The 16,410-nt window shown below is 40.2% G+C and overlaps 1 protein-coding gene across 1 annotated transcript; it reads right to left on the minus strand.

Annotated features, from left to right (window-relative positions):
- Positions 1-3,620: 3,620 nt before the first annotated feature.
- Positions 3,621-4,642, minus strand: LOC106830848 (olfactory receptor 1L4-like). Its single transcript, XM_014840695.3, has one exon. It carries the CDS (start codon positions 4,554-4,556, stop codon positions 3,621-3,623), a length of 936 nt encoding a protein of 311 aa, XP_014696181.2. The 5' UTR covers positions 4,557-4,642.
- Between the last annotated feature and the right edge of the window lie 11,768 nt (positions 4,643-16,410).

Consider the following 16,410-nt stretch of genomic DNA (forward strand, 5'->3'; position numbering starts at 1 on the left):
CCTTTGTTGAAAATTAGTTGATGGTATGTATGTGGTTTTATTTCTAGGCTTTCTGTTCTGTTCCATTGGTCTTTATGTCAGTACCATGCTGTTTTGATTGCTATAGCTTTATAATATATTTTGAAACCATAAGTGAGAATCCTCCATCTTTGTTTTTTATTTTCCATATTGTTTTTACTATTTGGAGTTCTTTGTAGTTCCACATGAATTTTAGGATTTAAAAAAATCTAATTCTGTAAAAATGTCATTGGGATTTTAGGATTTCGATAGAGATTGCATTGAATCTGTAGACCACTTTGTGTAGTATGGACATTTTAACAATACTTAGTCTTCCAGTCCATGGATAGGTGATGTCTTTCCACTTATTGGGGTCTTATTTAATTTCTTTTACCAAATGTTATTGTTTTCAATTTTTAAATTTGTCACATGTTGGTTAAGTTTATTCCTAAGTAATTTATTCTTTTTGATGCTACTGATGGGATTTTTTTCTCAATTTCCTTTTCAGATTGTTCTTGTTAGTGTATAGAGTAACAACTGATTCCTTAACTCACTCTAATCTGGCTCCTTTTTCATTCCTCTATTGCAACTTCATTACCAACGTCACCAATGGCCTTCATGTCACTAAAGCCAATGTACAATCTTTCAAGTTTGTTTTACTTAAACTCTCTTCGTATTTTGATGCTGATTAAAACCTTTTGCCTCTTGAAACTTCTGTTCTTGGCTTATATGCCTACTCCTTTTCAGCCCTCTTTGCTAGTACATTCTCTAACTTTGCTAGACTCTTCAATGTCAGTTATACTCAGCACTCTTCCCTAGGCCTTCCTGAGGTTTCGTGTTTCACATCCCTCCTTGTTTACATCACTCACTTTGATAAACAGGCAAAATATGTTCAAGGAACTAAATTTTTCTTAGTTCAGTATGGAGCAAAATCTCCAGAATTTGTGTATATGTAATGAGCTTGCAGTGGAAGGACCCTTACATTTCCCTTTACAATTTTCTCATCAAAGGACATGCCTATATTATTGCACTATTATATACAACCACTTCCTGGGTATCTTTATGGTGGAAGGAGGAGCTGTTAAGGAGTTTCCTGGTCTACTCCTAAGGACCATAGAGAACATTTCACCCAACTAGGCAAGGGGTTCAGAAGGTTCACTTTGACCTTTCCCCTGATTATATCTACTTTCAGAAGGGATTTATCTTGTTCTTATCAATGCTTTTTAGCAATTTCCCAAGTCAACTTCTGGGCTCCCTTCTTTGGATAGCAAAACTTTTATTACAGTCCCCATATACTACCTGCCCAAATTAGCTCACTCTTTCTGAATCATGACAGGATATCTTGTGGGAATTGACTCATATTCTGACAGTGACAACATTTAGCTCTGACTGAGAAAGTTAAGACTAACCTGCGGGCCAGATTGGTAACTCTTTCACCCCAACGTGCTATCTCATGGTGACTTAGTATCTATAATTCCCTTTAGTTTGAACTTTTAGAATATCTGTAGGCTCTTATATAGAAAATCTTGATTTGGGGGCTGGCCAATGGCATAGTGGTTAAGTTTGTGTGCTCCGCTTTGGCAGACCAGGGTTTGTAGGGTTGGATCCCTAGTGCAGACCTAGCACCACTCGTCAAGCCACACTGTGGCAGTATCCCACATAAAATAGAGGAAGATTGTCACAGACGTTAGCTCAGTGACAACCTTCCTCAAGCAAAAGGAGGAATATTGGCAATAAATGTTAGCTCAGGGCCAATCTTCCTCACCAAAATAAATAAATAAAATCTTGATTTCTTAGTGAGTATGTGTTGTTTAGAAAAAGTGGTCTGGGACTGATGTCAGAGTGAGATCTGACCTAAAACCATATGTTAGGTTTCCTGGGACCAAGGACTTAATTAGCTTTATAAGTTACTGGAAATAGTGATTAATGAATTTATTTATTTAATATATGTCATCAATTTTCAAATTCTTAAATGGTATATTATACTTGGTTGAGCATGAGAAAACAATGGCGCATCAATAGAGGAAGTGGAAAGGGTCCAGATCTTCCAGGCCCGCATCCCCAAAGCTGAGTGATTAGTGATGAAAGCCAGGTATGTCTTCATAAATATGAAGGATATTGCAAATGGAGTTTGTTTCCTGGATTTCTGGTTGTTTCCTGATAATTGGAAGAGGACATAGTGACAACACTGGCAGGGATCTTGAGGTTGAGCCCTAATGTTTGTTTGTTTCATTAGGCGCTTACACATTTCTTGTCATACCATTAAGGTCAACAGTCTTGTATTTAACTTCAGGTCCTGCCAGCAACAAGCTTATGATTTATAAAAGCTGGTGGTTGTAAAAATGTGAAGAAATAATTGAAGCAAGAGGATTCCAGAGAGGGTATGTATCTTACATTACTATTATTTTTGACAGTAACATAATCAGAGAATGACTGATTAAGCCACAAATTCCCACACTTATGTATTTATGTATTATTAGTAGTCATTAATGCAGTTCACCAAATACTTCTGGCTCTCCATTTTGCAGATACATCCTTGAATTGTGCCTGTTGGCTCTCTTGTGTTCGATGGGGTCGTGAGATTAGTTGTGGACAATGAGATGTGGTCAGAAGTGGCATGAGTCACTTCTGGATCAAAGTATTTAATTGCCAGTGCAAGCTCTTCAAGAGTCCTTCTCAGTTTCTGACAGAGTGATCATTAACAGTGGTGTTAATGTAAACAATGGTCACTACTCCATCAACTTTGGTCCCTGAGTATTAAAAAAGAGCAGCATCCTTATGTTTTTCTATGGTGGCTATGCAGTGTGAATAAGGAATAAACCTTTGGTTTTAAGGAATAAAGATTTTGAGAGTGTTTGTTCCTAGCTTGTCCTGAGTGATACACATTACTTTTTCCAGGATATAAAAGGCATTTCCATGAGGATTGTTGTTATGTGGAGGAAGAATTAAGAGGGAAGGGAAAAGGAGTTGAGTACTAAGAATTCACATTGTGATGACACTTTGGTGTTGGTGGGGTATAAAGCTGCTTTGTAGATTCTTTTAGCTTTCCAGCCTTTTTCTCCCTACTCTCAAATTGACCAAGCCTCACAGGGCTTTTCACTGTTCCTCCAACACGCTCCAATGTTTAATGTCTCTACCTGTTTGGGTGGTTTCCACTATTTGAAATGCTCTGCCCATTTCCTTGTCCTTTTATCTTTTGTCTGTAAAAGTTTAACCTATCCTTAAGGATGATCTTTTGTCATAACTCCAGAAGTCCTTCCCAATTGCCTATGAAATCCATGTAATGTCTTATTCTAAAAAGTAATAGGATTTTATAATTCCTTGAGTACTAGCTGATATCAAGCTTATAGAAGAGTTATTTGGAAATACCTTATTCCACTATATGGGTGGCAGAAACTGTTTTCTTGAAATCTGGATTCCTAGTAGACCTGATCTTGAATTAAACATATATTTGGTCAAGGTCATTGATAGAAACCAAGTATTCCATCTTCTAAGTCAATTGCTCTTACTCCTGTTAAATACCACCTCTCATGACCTCTTTGGGTGCCACGTGAAAAATGAGTAGGAAGGAAGGTAATCTGATCATCGTTCAGGTCATCTCCCATTCTATGTGGTTATTCCATCTATGATTGAATTCTGAATCTTAATTTTCTCATACTCATCTTCATATCTTTGTTCCTCAGGCTGTAGATGAAAGGGTTCAGCATGGGTGTCACTACTGTGTACATAAGTGTGGCAGCCCTGTCCTTCACCCCTGAGTATATGGACAGGGGTCTAGAATAGACATAGATGGCACTCCCATAGAACAAGACCACTACGGTGAGGTGGGAGCCACAGGTAGAGAAGGCTTTCCACTTCCCAGCTACAGAGGGGATTCTGAGCACAGTAATGATGATTCTCAGGTAGGAGAAGAGGATGCACAGGAAGGGGGTCACAATGACAGCCAGGGTCTCAGTCATGACCACAGTCTGACTGGAGGAGGTATCAGAGCAGGATAGCTTCAGCACGGGCTTGGTATCACAAAAAAAGTGCTTAACAACATGGGAGGCACAGAAAGACAGCTGGGACATGAGTAGCACACGAAGCATGGAGTGCAGGTGGGAGATGGTACAAGAGACCAGCAGCATGAGGAGGCAACGCCGTGGGTTCATAACCACATCATAGTGCAAGGGGTTGCAGATGGCTACCAGTCGGTCTATGGCCATAGAAGCCAGCAGGTAACTGTCAGTGTTCCCAAAGGCCATGAAGAAGTACATCTGAATGAGGCAGCCAACGTAGGAGATAGACTTTGTGTCTGAAAGGAAATTCACCAGCATCTTGGGCACAATGTCTGTTGTGAAGCAGATATCCATGAAGGACAGGTTGCTGAGAAAAAAGTACATAGGGGTATGGAGCCGGGAGTCCGAGTGGATGGCCAGGATGATGAGTATGTTCCCCACTATGGTGACCAGATACATGATGAGGAAGATGGCAAAGAGTGGCTTCTGTAGCTGAGGGTTGGAAGAGATGCCCAGGAGGATAAAGCCTGAGGTGTTGCTGCTGTTGTTCTTGATCTCCATGTCTCTGACTTCCTGGGCAGGGTTTGGAGAAGAAATGGCAGAGATATGAAGGGCAATTTCATTAAGACAATTTCTTCACTAACCTCCAACCTATTAAGACGTCCACTGTTATTTGTTGTATTAAAGAATATTTACTTCAGGTAATATAGTCATGTGCCCCTTAATGATGGGGATGTGTTCTGAGAAATGCATTTTTGGGTGATTTCATTGTTGTGTGAACATCAGAGAGTGCACTTACACAAACCTAAATAGTATAGCCCACTACACACCTAGGCTATATGGTGCTAATCTTATGGGACTACCTTTGTTTATGTGGTCTGTCCTTGATTAACATGTCGTTATGTGGTGCGTGACTGTACAGAGAAACAGGAAGTAATTTCCACCAAGGGGAAAATTTAAAAAATTGCTGGCTGCTTCCTGAACAAGACACTAAAGTTCCCCCACATGTTCTTAGGAACTTCTATTAGCCTAATTTGTCTCAGTTCTTGTCAATTCTCTTTCTAAAGATTCTTCTTCAGTTGCTTCTTGACTAAATCCTTAGCCTCTTCATTTCTTCTTTCAGGAGAAGAAGCTCCTGGGTCCCACCTTGAATCAGGATCCTTTCATACATGGGTCCCCATGAATGAGGTTCTCTCCTACACATAGGTGCAGAAGTGGGAGTGGGGGTAGTGGGGATAGAACAAAAGGGAGCAACAGACTTAATCAATGCTCTTTGTACCCACAGAATTCAGATGAGACTTCGTCAAGTCCTCAGAGCAAAACATGCTTAATGTTTATCTGAGCATTTCTGTTTGGCTATCACGATCTGGACACTTAAATTATAAGTTTAGTTTCAGGGGCCGGTCCGGTGCTGCAGTGGTTAAGTGCACACGTTCCGCATTGGCCGCCTGGGGTTCACTGGTTCGGATCCTGGGTGCGGACATGGCACTGCTTGGCAGGCCATGCTGTGGCAGGCGTCCCACATATAAAGTAGAGGAAGATGGACACGTATGTGAGCTCAGGGCCAGTCTTTCTCAGCAAAAAGAGGAGGATTGGCAGCAGATGTTAGCTTAGGGCTAATCTTCCTCAAAAGCAAAAACGTTTAGTTTCAGAGATGCTACTCAAAATAGGAAGATTACCAAGAAAAGCTTACGTTACTGAGATTAAGTCTTTAAATATATTAGTTTTTTGTGATTAAAAGACTATGAAGTCTTCATTCTAAACATGCGTATGTTATAGGAATATTGGACAATGTTATGTGTCAATTATATTTCAATAAAGCTGGAAAAAGTCAATTCCTCTCACATTAATAAAATTCAATGCACCTGTAATAACACCCCAAGGGAATTTTTAATGAGACTTGAGGAGGTCATTCTAAAATTCATCTAGAGAGTAAATGTCTAAGGAAAGACAGGATAATTTTGAAAAAATTAGAGTAATGACAGAAGTTCTCTAACCCAAAATCACAGCACATAATAATGACAATAAGATGATGGTTCATACACAGAAAGACAAATCCAATTGCCAGCATAAAGTATTCTATACACCTGTATTAATTCATGTATACAGATTTTCATCTATATGGAACTTAATATATAATAAAGATTTATTTCATAGCTATTGAGAAAGAATGGAGTATAAATAAGATATTTATGACAAATGGTTGAACATTTGGAAAAAGTAAGGCTAGATTTCTGTCCACTTCACAGAGAGAAATAAAATCCATTTGAATGAACAGTCTAAAGTAACAAATCCAAACCATAAGGTAAATATTAGCCAAAATAAAGCAATATATTTTTATGGTCTGAAGATGGGGATGCCATTTCAGGAAAGAAATAAAATGTATAGGCAAGAACGACAAAATACTGTACTCAAAAATGTCAAAATGACACCAGAAGAGACCACAAACAAACTAAAATATAAACTATTGAATCAAAGAAAATATCTGTAACACATTTACCAAAGAAAAGTTACGAGAAGATGTTCAACTTCCTTGGTAATCAGAATAAAGAAATTAGACTGAAATACAATTTTTACCTATGAGATTGTCAATAGTATTTTTTTGACAGTATCCTAAAGGAAAAAGACGCTCATATTTACTGGTAGTGAGGTGGTAATCAGACTAGGCTTTTTGGCAGTCTCTATCAGAACTGAAAATATACATTTCTTTATCCAACAATTCTGCTTATAGAAATATATCCTTTAAAGATAGTCATATATGTGTCGAACAAAGATATGCACACACATTTTATTATAACACTGCTTATAATACCAAACAAAACAACACAAACCAACCAACCAGCAAACATAACAACCCACAGAGGAAACAACCTAAATATCTACGAATAGGTGAATTATTAAAACAATTTATAGTCACAATTCTTGTGACTCAGTATCATGCAGTCTCTAAAGAAATGAGATGGCTAATGTTAGCCAACATTTATTAGTACTCAATATGTGTCACACACTGAGCAAAGTGCTTTGAATGTCCTTCTTTTTTTAAAGAGTGGCACCTGAGCTAACATCTGTTGCCAGTCTTATTTCTCTCTTTTTTTTATTCTTCTCCCCAAAGCCCCGCAGTACATAGTTGTATATCCTAGTTGTGAGTGTCTCTAGTTGTGGCATATGGGATGCCGCCTCAGCGTGCCGTGTCCGCGCCCAGGATCCGAACCGGTGAAACCCTGGGCTGCCAAAGCAGAGCGTGTGAACTTAACCACTCAGCCACGGACCAGCCCTTAATGTCTTTTATCATTTTATTTTCTCAAAATCTTAAGAGATAGGCACTATTAGTATCTCTATTTTACAGATTAAAAAAAATCGAATTTAGCAAAGTTAAGTAACTAAGCAGATCCCATAGTTAGTACGAGGCAGAGCTGGGATTTGAATTCAGGCATCTGATGGCCAAGTGGAAGCTATTCATTGCTGAGCTATGTTATCACTGTGACACTACTCTCTGTGATATTTTGTTAAGTGACAAAACCAAGTTGCAGGATGATGCATATAGAATAATGCCATTTTTGTAAAGAGAATATGTCCTTTATATTTGTATTTGTTTGGTGTGTGTTTATGTGTGTGCAGTTGACATCTGAAGTGAGACTGAGGGCTGGAGTGAGGAGTTCCTTCCATATTTAACTTTATGTTATATTGTTTGCTTTTCAAACTAAGAGGCACATGTTTCTTTGTGTTAATTTTATAATTACAAAAGTGAAAATTCCCTATAATTCCACGTTTCAGAGAACTAGAGTTGTGTGCATATTTTAAAGTTTTTTTCTCTGCATAAATCTAGATACATATTATATTCAGGAAGGGGGTCATGTATCCATAATGGTTTTTTCTCTCCTGTGGACAGTGTTACAATGCATATTTTGTACAGTAGTCCCCCCTTATCCACAGTTTCACTTTCCACTATCAACTACAATGGAAATATATTAAATGGAAAATTCCAGGAAAAAACAATTCAGAAATTTCAAATCATGCACCATTTTCAGCAGTGTTATGAAATCTTGTGCTGTCCTGCTTAGTTATCAGACCAAATGCCGTGGTAGCACAGTGTTCATGCTCAAGTAGCCACTGACATCATCTTACCTGACATCTAACCATCGACATTGTTGTGGTTCGATGATCCTCCTTCTGACATATTGTCAGAAGGTTAGTAGTAGCCTAGGACATGTCTCAAGGCCTCCGTCATTCTCCTCACTTCATCTTACCATGTAGACACTGTATCATCTCATATCATCATGAAAAAAAGAAGGCTGAGGACAGTACAATAAGATATTTTGTGAGAGAGATAGACCACATTCACATAACTTGTATTACAGTATATTGTTATAAATATTGTATTTTATATACAGTTACTGTTGTTAATCTCTATTGTGCCTAATTTATAAATTAAACCTTATCATAGGCATGTATGAATAGGAAAAAATATAATATATAGAGAGCCTGGTACTATCTGCAGTTTCCATTGGGGGTCTTGGAACATATCCCTCGTGGATAAGGGAGGAGTAGTGTGTGTGTATATATATATATATATATATTATTTTTTTCTTTTTTGAGGAAGATTGTCCCTGAGCTAACATCTGCTGCCAATCCTCCTCTTTTTGCTGAGAAAGACTGGCCCTGAGCTAACATCCGTGCCCATCTTCCTCCACTTTATATGTGGGACGCCTACCACAGCATGGATTGCCAAGCGGTGGCATGTCCGCACCCGGGCTCTAAATTGGGGAACCCTGGACCGCCAAAGTGGAATGTGTGAACTTAGCCACTGCGTCACCGGGTTGGCCCCTGTATTTTGCACTGATAAGAGAGTTCCTATGGTCAGGATACATTCTGAGATATGGGATACTGAGTTGGAGTTTATGAACATTGAACATTTTAATAGATACTCCCAAACTGAGCTAACTACGCCTCATTCCACTCCTGGGCAATGTATTCACTTGACTCTATGAACTCTATCCCCATTTCCTTCATTATGTCTTTCAGCTTCACTCCTGGGACTTTGTTTTCTCTATTGGTGAAGGGCTGTGTAACCCTTTTTGGGGTCGAACCTGGAATTCTCCAGTTCTATGTGATATTTCTCAGGGGCAGTGCTCAGCTCCCTTCGCGTATAGCTGAATCTGGTAACATTGTATATTTCCTCATGCCTTGGGCAAGTCATTTCGTGTCAGTATACCCATCAATAAGGTGGGGTGGTTCTACTTTCTTCCCCATATACTCCTATGTTGGGAGACTCAAATGACTGTTGACATGTGCGTATCCCTTTGGTTCCATCACCACAGCAAATTGTATGCATAAAATATGTGCAGTTTTTGTATATCAAATATACCTCAACAAAGCTGTAAAAAAATAAAAAGAAACATTACAAGGCCTGGAATGTTTGCAGACTTAATCTACATAGATTATGATCAGAAGAATCTGCCCATGTGGCTGTCCCTGAATGGTTTTCAAAGGTACACTTGAAAGGAATGAAATGACTTTTGACTACAGTTGGTTGAGCGGTCTCATAGGTGAAGGTCAATTCCACTTACTTGCAATACCTGTTGGTTGCCCCCAGAGCACAGTTGGAGGAGGTACACACCTGTTACATGATGCCAGATAATTTACCTGCTGATCCTGAGACTTTGAGGTGAAAATGTGATGTTAATAAACGAGAGTGCTAGAATTCAGAAAAGAAGCACCTGTGCCTCCTCCCCATATGTTTAGCCTCTCTTTCCCATGGCTGTTGGTTTCACGTGACCCACACAAGGAGGAAGTAGAGTGATGCTTTGTCAAGGCTTATTGATGATTTAAGAGAAACATGGAGTTTGATTCACAGTCAATTTAAGAGTAAAAATGGTACCACATTTCTTTTTATTTCAAGAGCACATTTATAATAACTTGACTGGGTTACGTGCCTTCTTAATTTTATTCTGGATTTCATTTTTTCCCCACCTTCCTATTATTTAAATGAGATAATGTATGCACACACATTTTTATATGATATAGCACCATGTAATAGAAAGTTACCATGATCAGTATTGAAACATTTTGAGTTACTGGCAAAAAAATTGACAATTGAGTGAAAGAGTTTGGTAAAGCTTCCTAGAGTTGGTTAATATTATTGCTCATACAATAAGCTAGAGAAATTACACATTAATTTTGAAGCTTGTCATCAGTTAATGCTTGAGAAGGATCATCAGGACCTGGGAGCCTTTCTAAGCCTTTTAGATCACACTATCCCACCTTAAAAGGTATTTACACCCTTCCTTGATAGACAGAAAATACAGACTATTTCTACACTTCTCTACTTTCTCCATTGGAATGTTCCACTTTGCGGACATTTATCATCTCCAGCTGGTATTTCCTTCCTTGCTTCCTCACCACTTATGCAAGGCCGTTCTCCTAGTCACCAGCCCTCATGAACCCAAAGTTAAACTTGGAGCATAGAATGCACTTCCTAAACAGGATATAAAATGCTGGGTGGGTAATACACTGGTTGAAAGCTATCCATCATCCATGTACCTGCTCCCCTGAATTAGCAGGGATAGTTGAGAAGTGACTAAACTCGAAAAGCATTAAGCTAACCTTTATTGGACAGATTCTGTGCTTAAGCACGTGTCGCATTAATCCTCACAATGGCACTATGATGCTAGTAGGATTATTATCCCCCTTCACAGATAAAGAGACTGAAGTTCAGAGAGTCATACAGCTGGTAAGTGGTATATCTAAGACCCAAACCCAGGTATATCTGATTTCAAATTGTGTGTTTTAAACTACTTTACCATACCTCTTCCTGGAACCATACACATGTGGATGAGGACAAGCTGGCATGTCCTCTGCAGACAGAAGTTTCTTACTGCCAGTGCCTTAAGCCTCCTGCTGAATCACTCCTCCTTCTCCATCCTTTGCTCCCACACATTGGGACTCTTTCAGTTTCCTTCCATCCTACTCCCATTTCTGTCTCCCATTTCAAAAGCCATATGCTCTCCTTTCTTCCTTTCCTTCAGAAGGAAAGGTTGTAACATACGTTGGACCCAAGTTCTGTTAGATTCTGAGAAAAGAGCAGCTCTCTGCTTTTGAAGCATCAGTAACTGACCTTGGAATCTCTCCTGGGTCCAGAGTTTTGGAATCCTAGCTTCTCCCTGTCTACCTTCTTCCTGTTTGTAGCAGTAAGGCAAACACGTATGTAGCTCTCTCGAACAGGTGTGTCCTCCTTCGGGATTCTGCTGATACCTTCAGGCTGGGTCCTTCTCTTTCCAGCTCTCTGAAATCTCTCCTTTCTGACTAGTTTTCAGTCCTATATTTGGTTAGAGCTTTACCTAACCCTTCCCAGCTGTTAAATTCTAGATTCCAAAGAAAGTGGACATTTAAAACGTGCTCATTGAAATTCTTTTTGTGAATAATTGTCTTCCCTTTCTCTCAACATATCTTTAGTCTCCATCTAAGCGAACAAAGGTGCTTAAAGTGGGACTTTGCTGAAAACCAATCTCTTGTGTTCTTCTGCTGAGCTGGCAGTGCCTCACCCAGATGTTTCCTGTTGGAGGCTCCCACTTCATTGCAGCCCCTTCCCATGTGTGTTCTCGATCCTGGTGCTATGATAGCTAGCAGTTACACAGTGCTTACTCGTGCCGGACACTGCTTTGGAACTTTACATATATTAAGTTATTTAGTCTTTACAGCTCTCCATTTTCAGATAATGAAAGTGAGGTACTGGAAATTGAAATGAGTTGCCTAAGGCCGCGCAACTCTATGGTGGTGGAGTCCAGCTTCAGGATGTGTGCTCTTAACCCCTGTATTATCCTACTTTTTTGTTCACTTGTTTCCTGGCTTTTGAGATGGAGGAGAGAAGAAAATAGGATCAGGAAGAGGAAGAAAGTGCACATGAAGATGTTGACCCTACAGTCTCTCTTCCAAAGACTGCCTACCTGTGGGCTTGACAGAAGTCCTGAACAGGCACAGGGGCCGGCCAGGAGGTTATGAAAAGCTCTGAATCTCTAGGAAGAAGGCTGTTTGATGTGCAGATCTAGCTTCAGAAATGTGATGATCCTTCTCTGTACCTGCAGTGCAAGTTGATGATAGAAAAGGAGACCTGGGGGCCTGTCCTTCCCACAAGCCAGAGCCCTGGGGGGATTGCCCCTCTGGTCTTTCCAGAGGAGTATAACATTACTGATGCCTCTGAGCTCCATGTCCAGGAGCCTCAGGGGAACCCGAGCTCCAGATGTATAGCTTCTTATGCCCGAGAAGGGAATCAGGGCCATGCAGCAGCTGGGGTGGAGGTGTGTTCATGCACATGCATGTGAATTGTCTGCACTTGTGTGTTCATGCACCAGTGTGTGTTCTCTGCACATGCATGTGCTCCTTTGCTTATCTGTGTGTAAGCTTATGTTTGCCTACCTAGAAGCAGAGGTGATGGCCTCTGACATCTCTGAGGTTCTGTGTCTGCACATATGACGGTATAGGTGCAGGCATAGCATTATGGAGAAGGGATTAAGGTAGAGGCTGTGGAGCCAGACAATGGATCAGATGCTGGCTCTGCCTCTTACAAGCTGAGTGAGTGTCTGCAATACTTCTCTGAGTCTCATATTTTTTTGTTTGCCTTCGTTAAACATTTTATTGCTTCATTTTCTTTAGTCAGACTATTTGCTTTTGGATTCCAGTTTTACCAATTACTCAATGAGTGAATTTGAGCAAGATATTTATCTTCACTATACCCCACATTGTTCTTATCTATAAATGACATGGAAATCAGAATTTTAGATAGAAATTGTTTTCCTTTTCTTTCTGTTAAACTTTATTTTCTAGAGCAGATAAAGGTTCTCAGTGAAATTGATCAAAAAGTACAGAGAGTTCCCATATATGCGGTACCCCCATACATGTACAGCCTCCCTGTTTATCAACATCTCTCACCAGAGTGGTACATTTGTTTTGATTGATGAACCTACATTGACACTTCATCACCCAAAGTCCATAGTTTACATTAGGGTTCACTCTTGGTGTTGTACCTTCTATGGGTTTTGACAATGTATAGTGATGCCACTATAGTATCGTAGAGGATAGTTTCACTGCCCTAAAAATCCTCTATGCTCTGCCTGTTCCTTCCTCACTTCCACCTAACTCCTGGCAATCACTGATCTTTTTACTTCCTGCATAGTTTTGCCTTTTCTAGAACGTCCTCTAGTTGGAATCATGTAGCATGTAGCCTTTTAAGATTGATTCTTTCATTTAGTAATATACAGTAAGTTTCCTCCACATGTTGTCATGGTTTGATAGCTCACTCTTTTTAGTGCTATGTAATATTCCATTGTCTGAATGTACCAAAATTTATTTACCCATTCACCTAATGAAAGATAACTTTTCTGTTGTAAGTAGCCGGGGATGATTTTATTGTTACACAGGGAATGCAAAAAACTCATTCTGCTACCTGACACAGTCTTCTGTATTGTGTGTGCTGCTTTAGTTTACAGGCACTGCCTCTATCTTCTGATCCAAGCCTTATAACACCTTTGAGAGGGACCTGTGTGGGGGTCCCTTTTCCCACTTTACAAGTGAGGCAGAGCAGTCCTCTGACTTGCCAAAGTCATGATAGGGTGGGGCTGGAATAGGATCTTGGTTTTATGGTTTGTCATTTTGTTTCTGACTCCTAGTCTGCCTCTGAATTACAGCAACAGCTATACCATCTCCCTAAGGAGGGGCAGGTGTGGTGGGTTAGGGCAGGGCCTGGGGGTGGATGGATTCCATGAAGGAAATCTAAAAACCCTCAGGAATTCTAGTGGGAATCTGAAAGCTGACCATGGTAAAGAGGATTGGGACCAGGTTCCCAGTGTCTTTACGCTTATGGGGCTCTGGCTGACTTCACCTTCATCTTTTGAACTTTCTCAGTACATAAAGCCCTGGTTATTCCTGTTTTTGCGTAGCAAACCCAGAGTTACCTGTGATATAGAACAGTAGGGCCCTGGCTCAGATGAACTGAGTTTCTGGGTACACTGCTAAGAACTCCTTTATGATATGTCTCTGGAATTCCTGATACAGCCAAAGAAAACCTGTCTGAGGGATGTGTTGGCTCAGGACAAGCTCAGTGGTGTTTGCAGTTATAAGTCCTGCACCGGGTTACAGCCTAACTAGCTAATCAGGTTTGTCATGTGTAAGTTCTTCTGATGGGGCATCTCCTGGAGTTTGCTTAGTTGAAAGGAGATTCTTCTGCTTTGGGGGGAAATACACCCGTATCCTCATCACTGTTGTCTGCCTCTTGAAACTTCTCTTCTTTTTCTTCTTCTCCTTTTTTTTTTTTTAAGATTGGCACCAGAGCTAACGAGTTGTAGGTCCTTCTGGTTGTGCTATGTGGGACACCGCCTCAGCATGGCCTGATGAGCAGTGCCATGTTTGTGCCCAGGATCCAAACCAGCCAAACCCTGGGCCGCTGAAGCAGAGCATGTGAACATAACCACTTGGCCATGGGGCTGGCCCCGAAACTTCTGTTCTTGCCTTATATGATTACTCTTTTTCAGTCCTTTTGCTAATGCCTTCTCATCAGACTCTTCAATGTCAAAAATACTCAGCACTCTTCCCTAGGTCCACCTCAGCTTTCATGTTTTACACCTTTCCTTGATTATGTCACTCATTCTGATAAAAAGGCAAAATATGTTCAAGGAACTAAATTTTCCTTAGTTCAGTATTGAGCATTATCCAACATTTATGTATATGTAATGAGCTTACAGTAGAAGGACCCATACATTTCCCTTTATAGTTTTCTCATGAAAGAACATGTCTATAGTATAATTTCACTGTTGTATGCAACCAGTTCCCAGGTATCTTTATGGTGGAAGGAGGAGCTGTCAAGGAGTTTCCTGGTCCACTTACAAGGACCATAGAGAGCATTTCACCCAACCTGGCAAGGTGTTCAGAAGGTCTTATTAGAACTTTCCTCTGATTTTATCTACTTTCAGAAGGGAATTATCTTATTCTTATCAAGGCTTATTAGCAATTTCCCAACTTAACTTCTGGGCTCCCTTCTTTGGATAGCAAAACTTTTATTTAAGCCCCAGATAGTACCTGCCCAAATCAGTTCACTCCTTCTGAAGGGTAATGGGATATCTTGTGGGAATTACCTTGTATTCAGATAGAGACAGCACTCTAGCTCTGACTGAGAAGGTTAGGACTAACCTGCCATCCAGATCGGTGACCCTTTCTCCCCAACATGCTATCTCGTGGTACCTTAGTATCAAGAATTCCCTTTAGTTTGAACCTGTTAGAATATCTGTAGCATTATGCATAAATATCTTGATTTATTAGTGACTGTGTTTTATTGTGAACAAGGAGTCTGGGACTGATGGCAGAATGAGGTCAGAACTAAAAAAACATGTTAGGTTACTTTGGCCCAAAGGACTTAGTTAGCTCTATATGTTACTGGAAGTTGTTATGAAGAAATTTACTTATTGATGATAGGCCAGGCATTCTTCACATTCTAAAGTGGTGTATTTTACTTGGTTGAGCATGAGAAAACTATGGCATGCCATTAGAGGAAGTGGAAAGTGTACAGATCTCCCAGGCCAGCATCCCCAAAGCTGAGTGTTTGGTGGAAGACAGTGGTGAAAGCCAGGTGTGTCTGTACATATATGAAGGCCACTCCAAATGAAGTTTGTTTCCTGGATTACTGGTTGCTTCCTGATAATTGGAAGAGGACATAGCGACAGCAATGGCAGGGATCTTGAGGTTGGGCTCTAACGTTCCTGTGTTCCATTAGGCCGTTATACATTTCTCCTCGTATCTTTAAGGCCAAAAAACTTGCAGTCAACTTCAGGTCCTGCCATCAACAAGCTTATGATTTATAAAAGCTGGTGGTTGTAAAAACGTGAAGTAACTGAAGGAAGAGGATTCCAGAGACTATATATCTTGCATTACGATTTCATTGACAAAAACATAGTCAGAGGAGGATTGATCAAGCTACAAATTCAGACTTACATATTTGTGTGTTATTAGAGTTGTTCAGCAGTCGTTAATGCAGTTCATCAAATACTTGTGGTTCTCCATTGTACAGATATATCTTTGGGTTGTGCCTCCTGGCTCCCCTATGTTTGGTGTGATGTGATTAGCTGTGGACCACGAGTTGCGGTCTGAAGTGGTGTGAGTCACTTCTGGAGCAGAGTAGTTAATTGCCAGTGCAAAATCATCAAGAGTCTTTCTCAGCTTCTGAAAGAGTGATGACTAATGTTTACAATGGTGACTGCACCATCAGCTTTGGTCCCTGAGTGTTTAAAAAGAGCAGCACCCTTATGCTTTTCTATGGTGGACATGCAGTGTGAATAAGAAACAAACCTTTGGTTTTATGCCCTAAAGATTTGGGGGTTGTTTGTTCCACAGCATAACCTAGCTTATCCTGATGATACACTTGTTTTTTCCA

The sequence above is a fragment of the Equus asinus genome, chromosome 10, assembly GCF_041296235.1.
Source record: "Equus asinus isolate D_3611 breed Donkey chromosome 10, EquAss-T2T_v2, whole genome shotgun sequence".
Classification (NCBI taxonomy): Eukaryota; Metazoa; Chordata; class Mammalia; order Perissodactyla; family Equidae; genus Equus; species Equus asinus.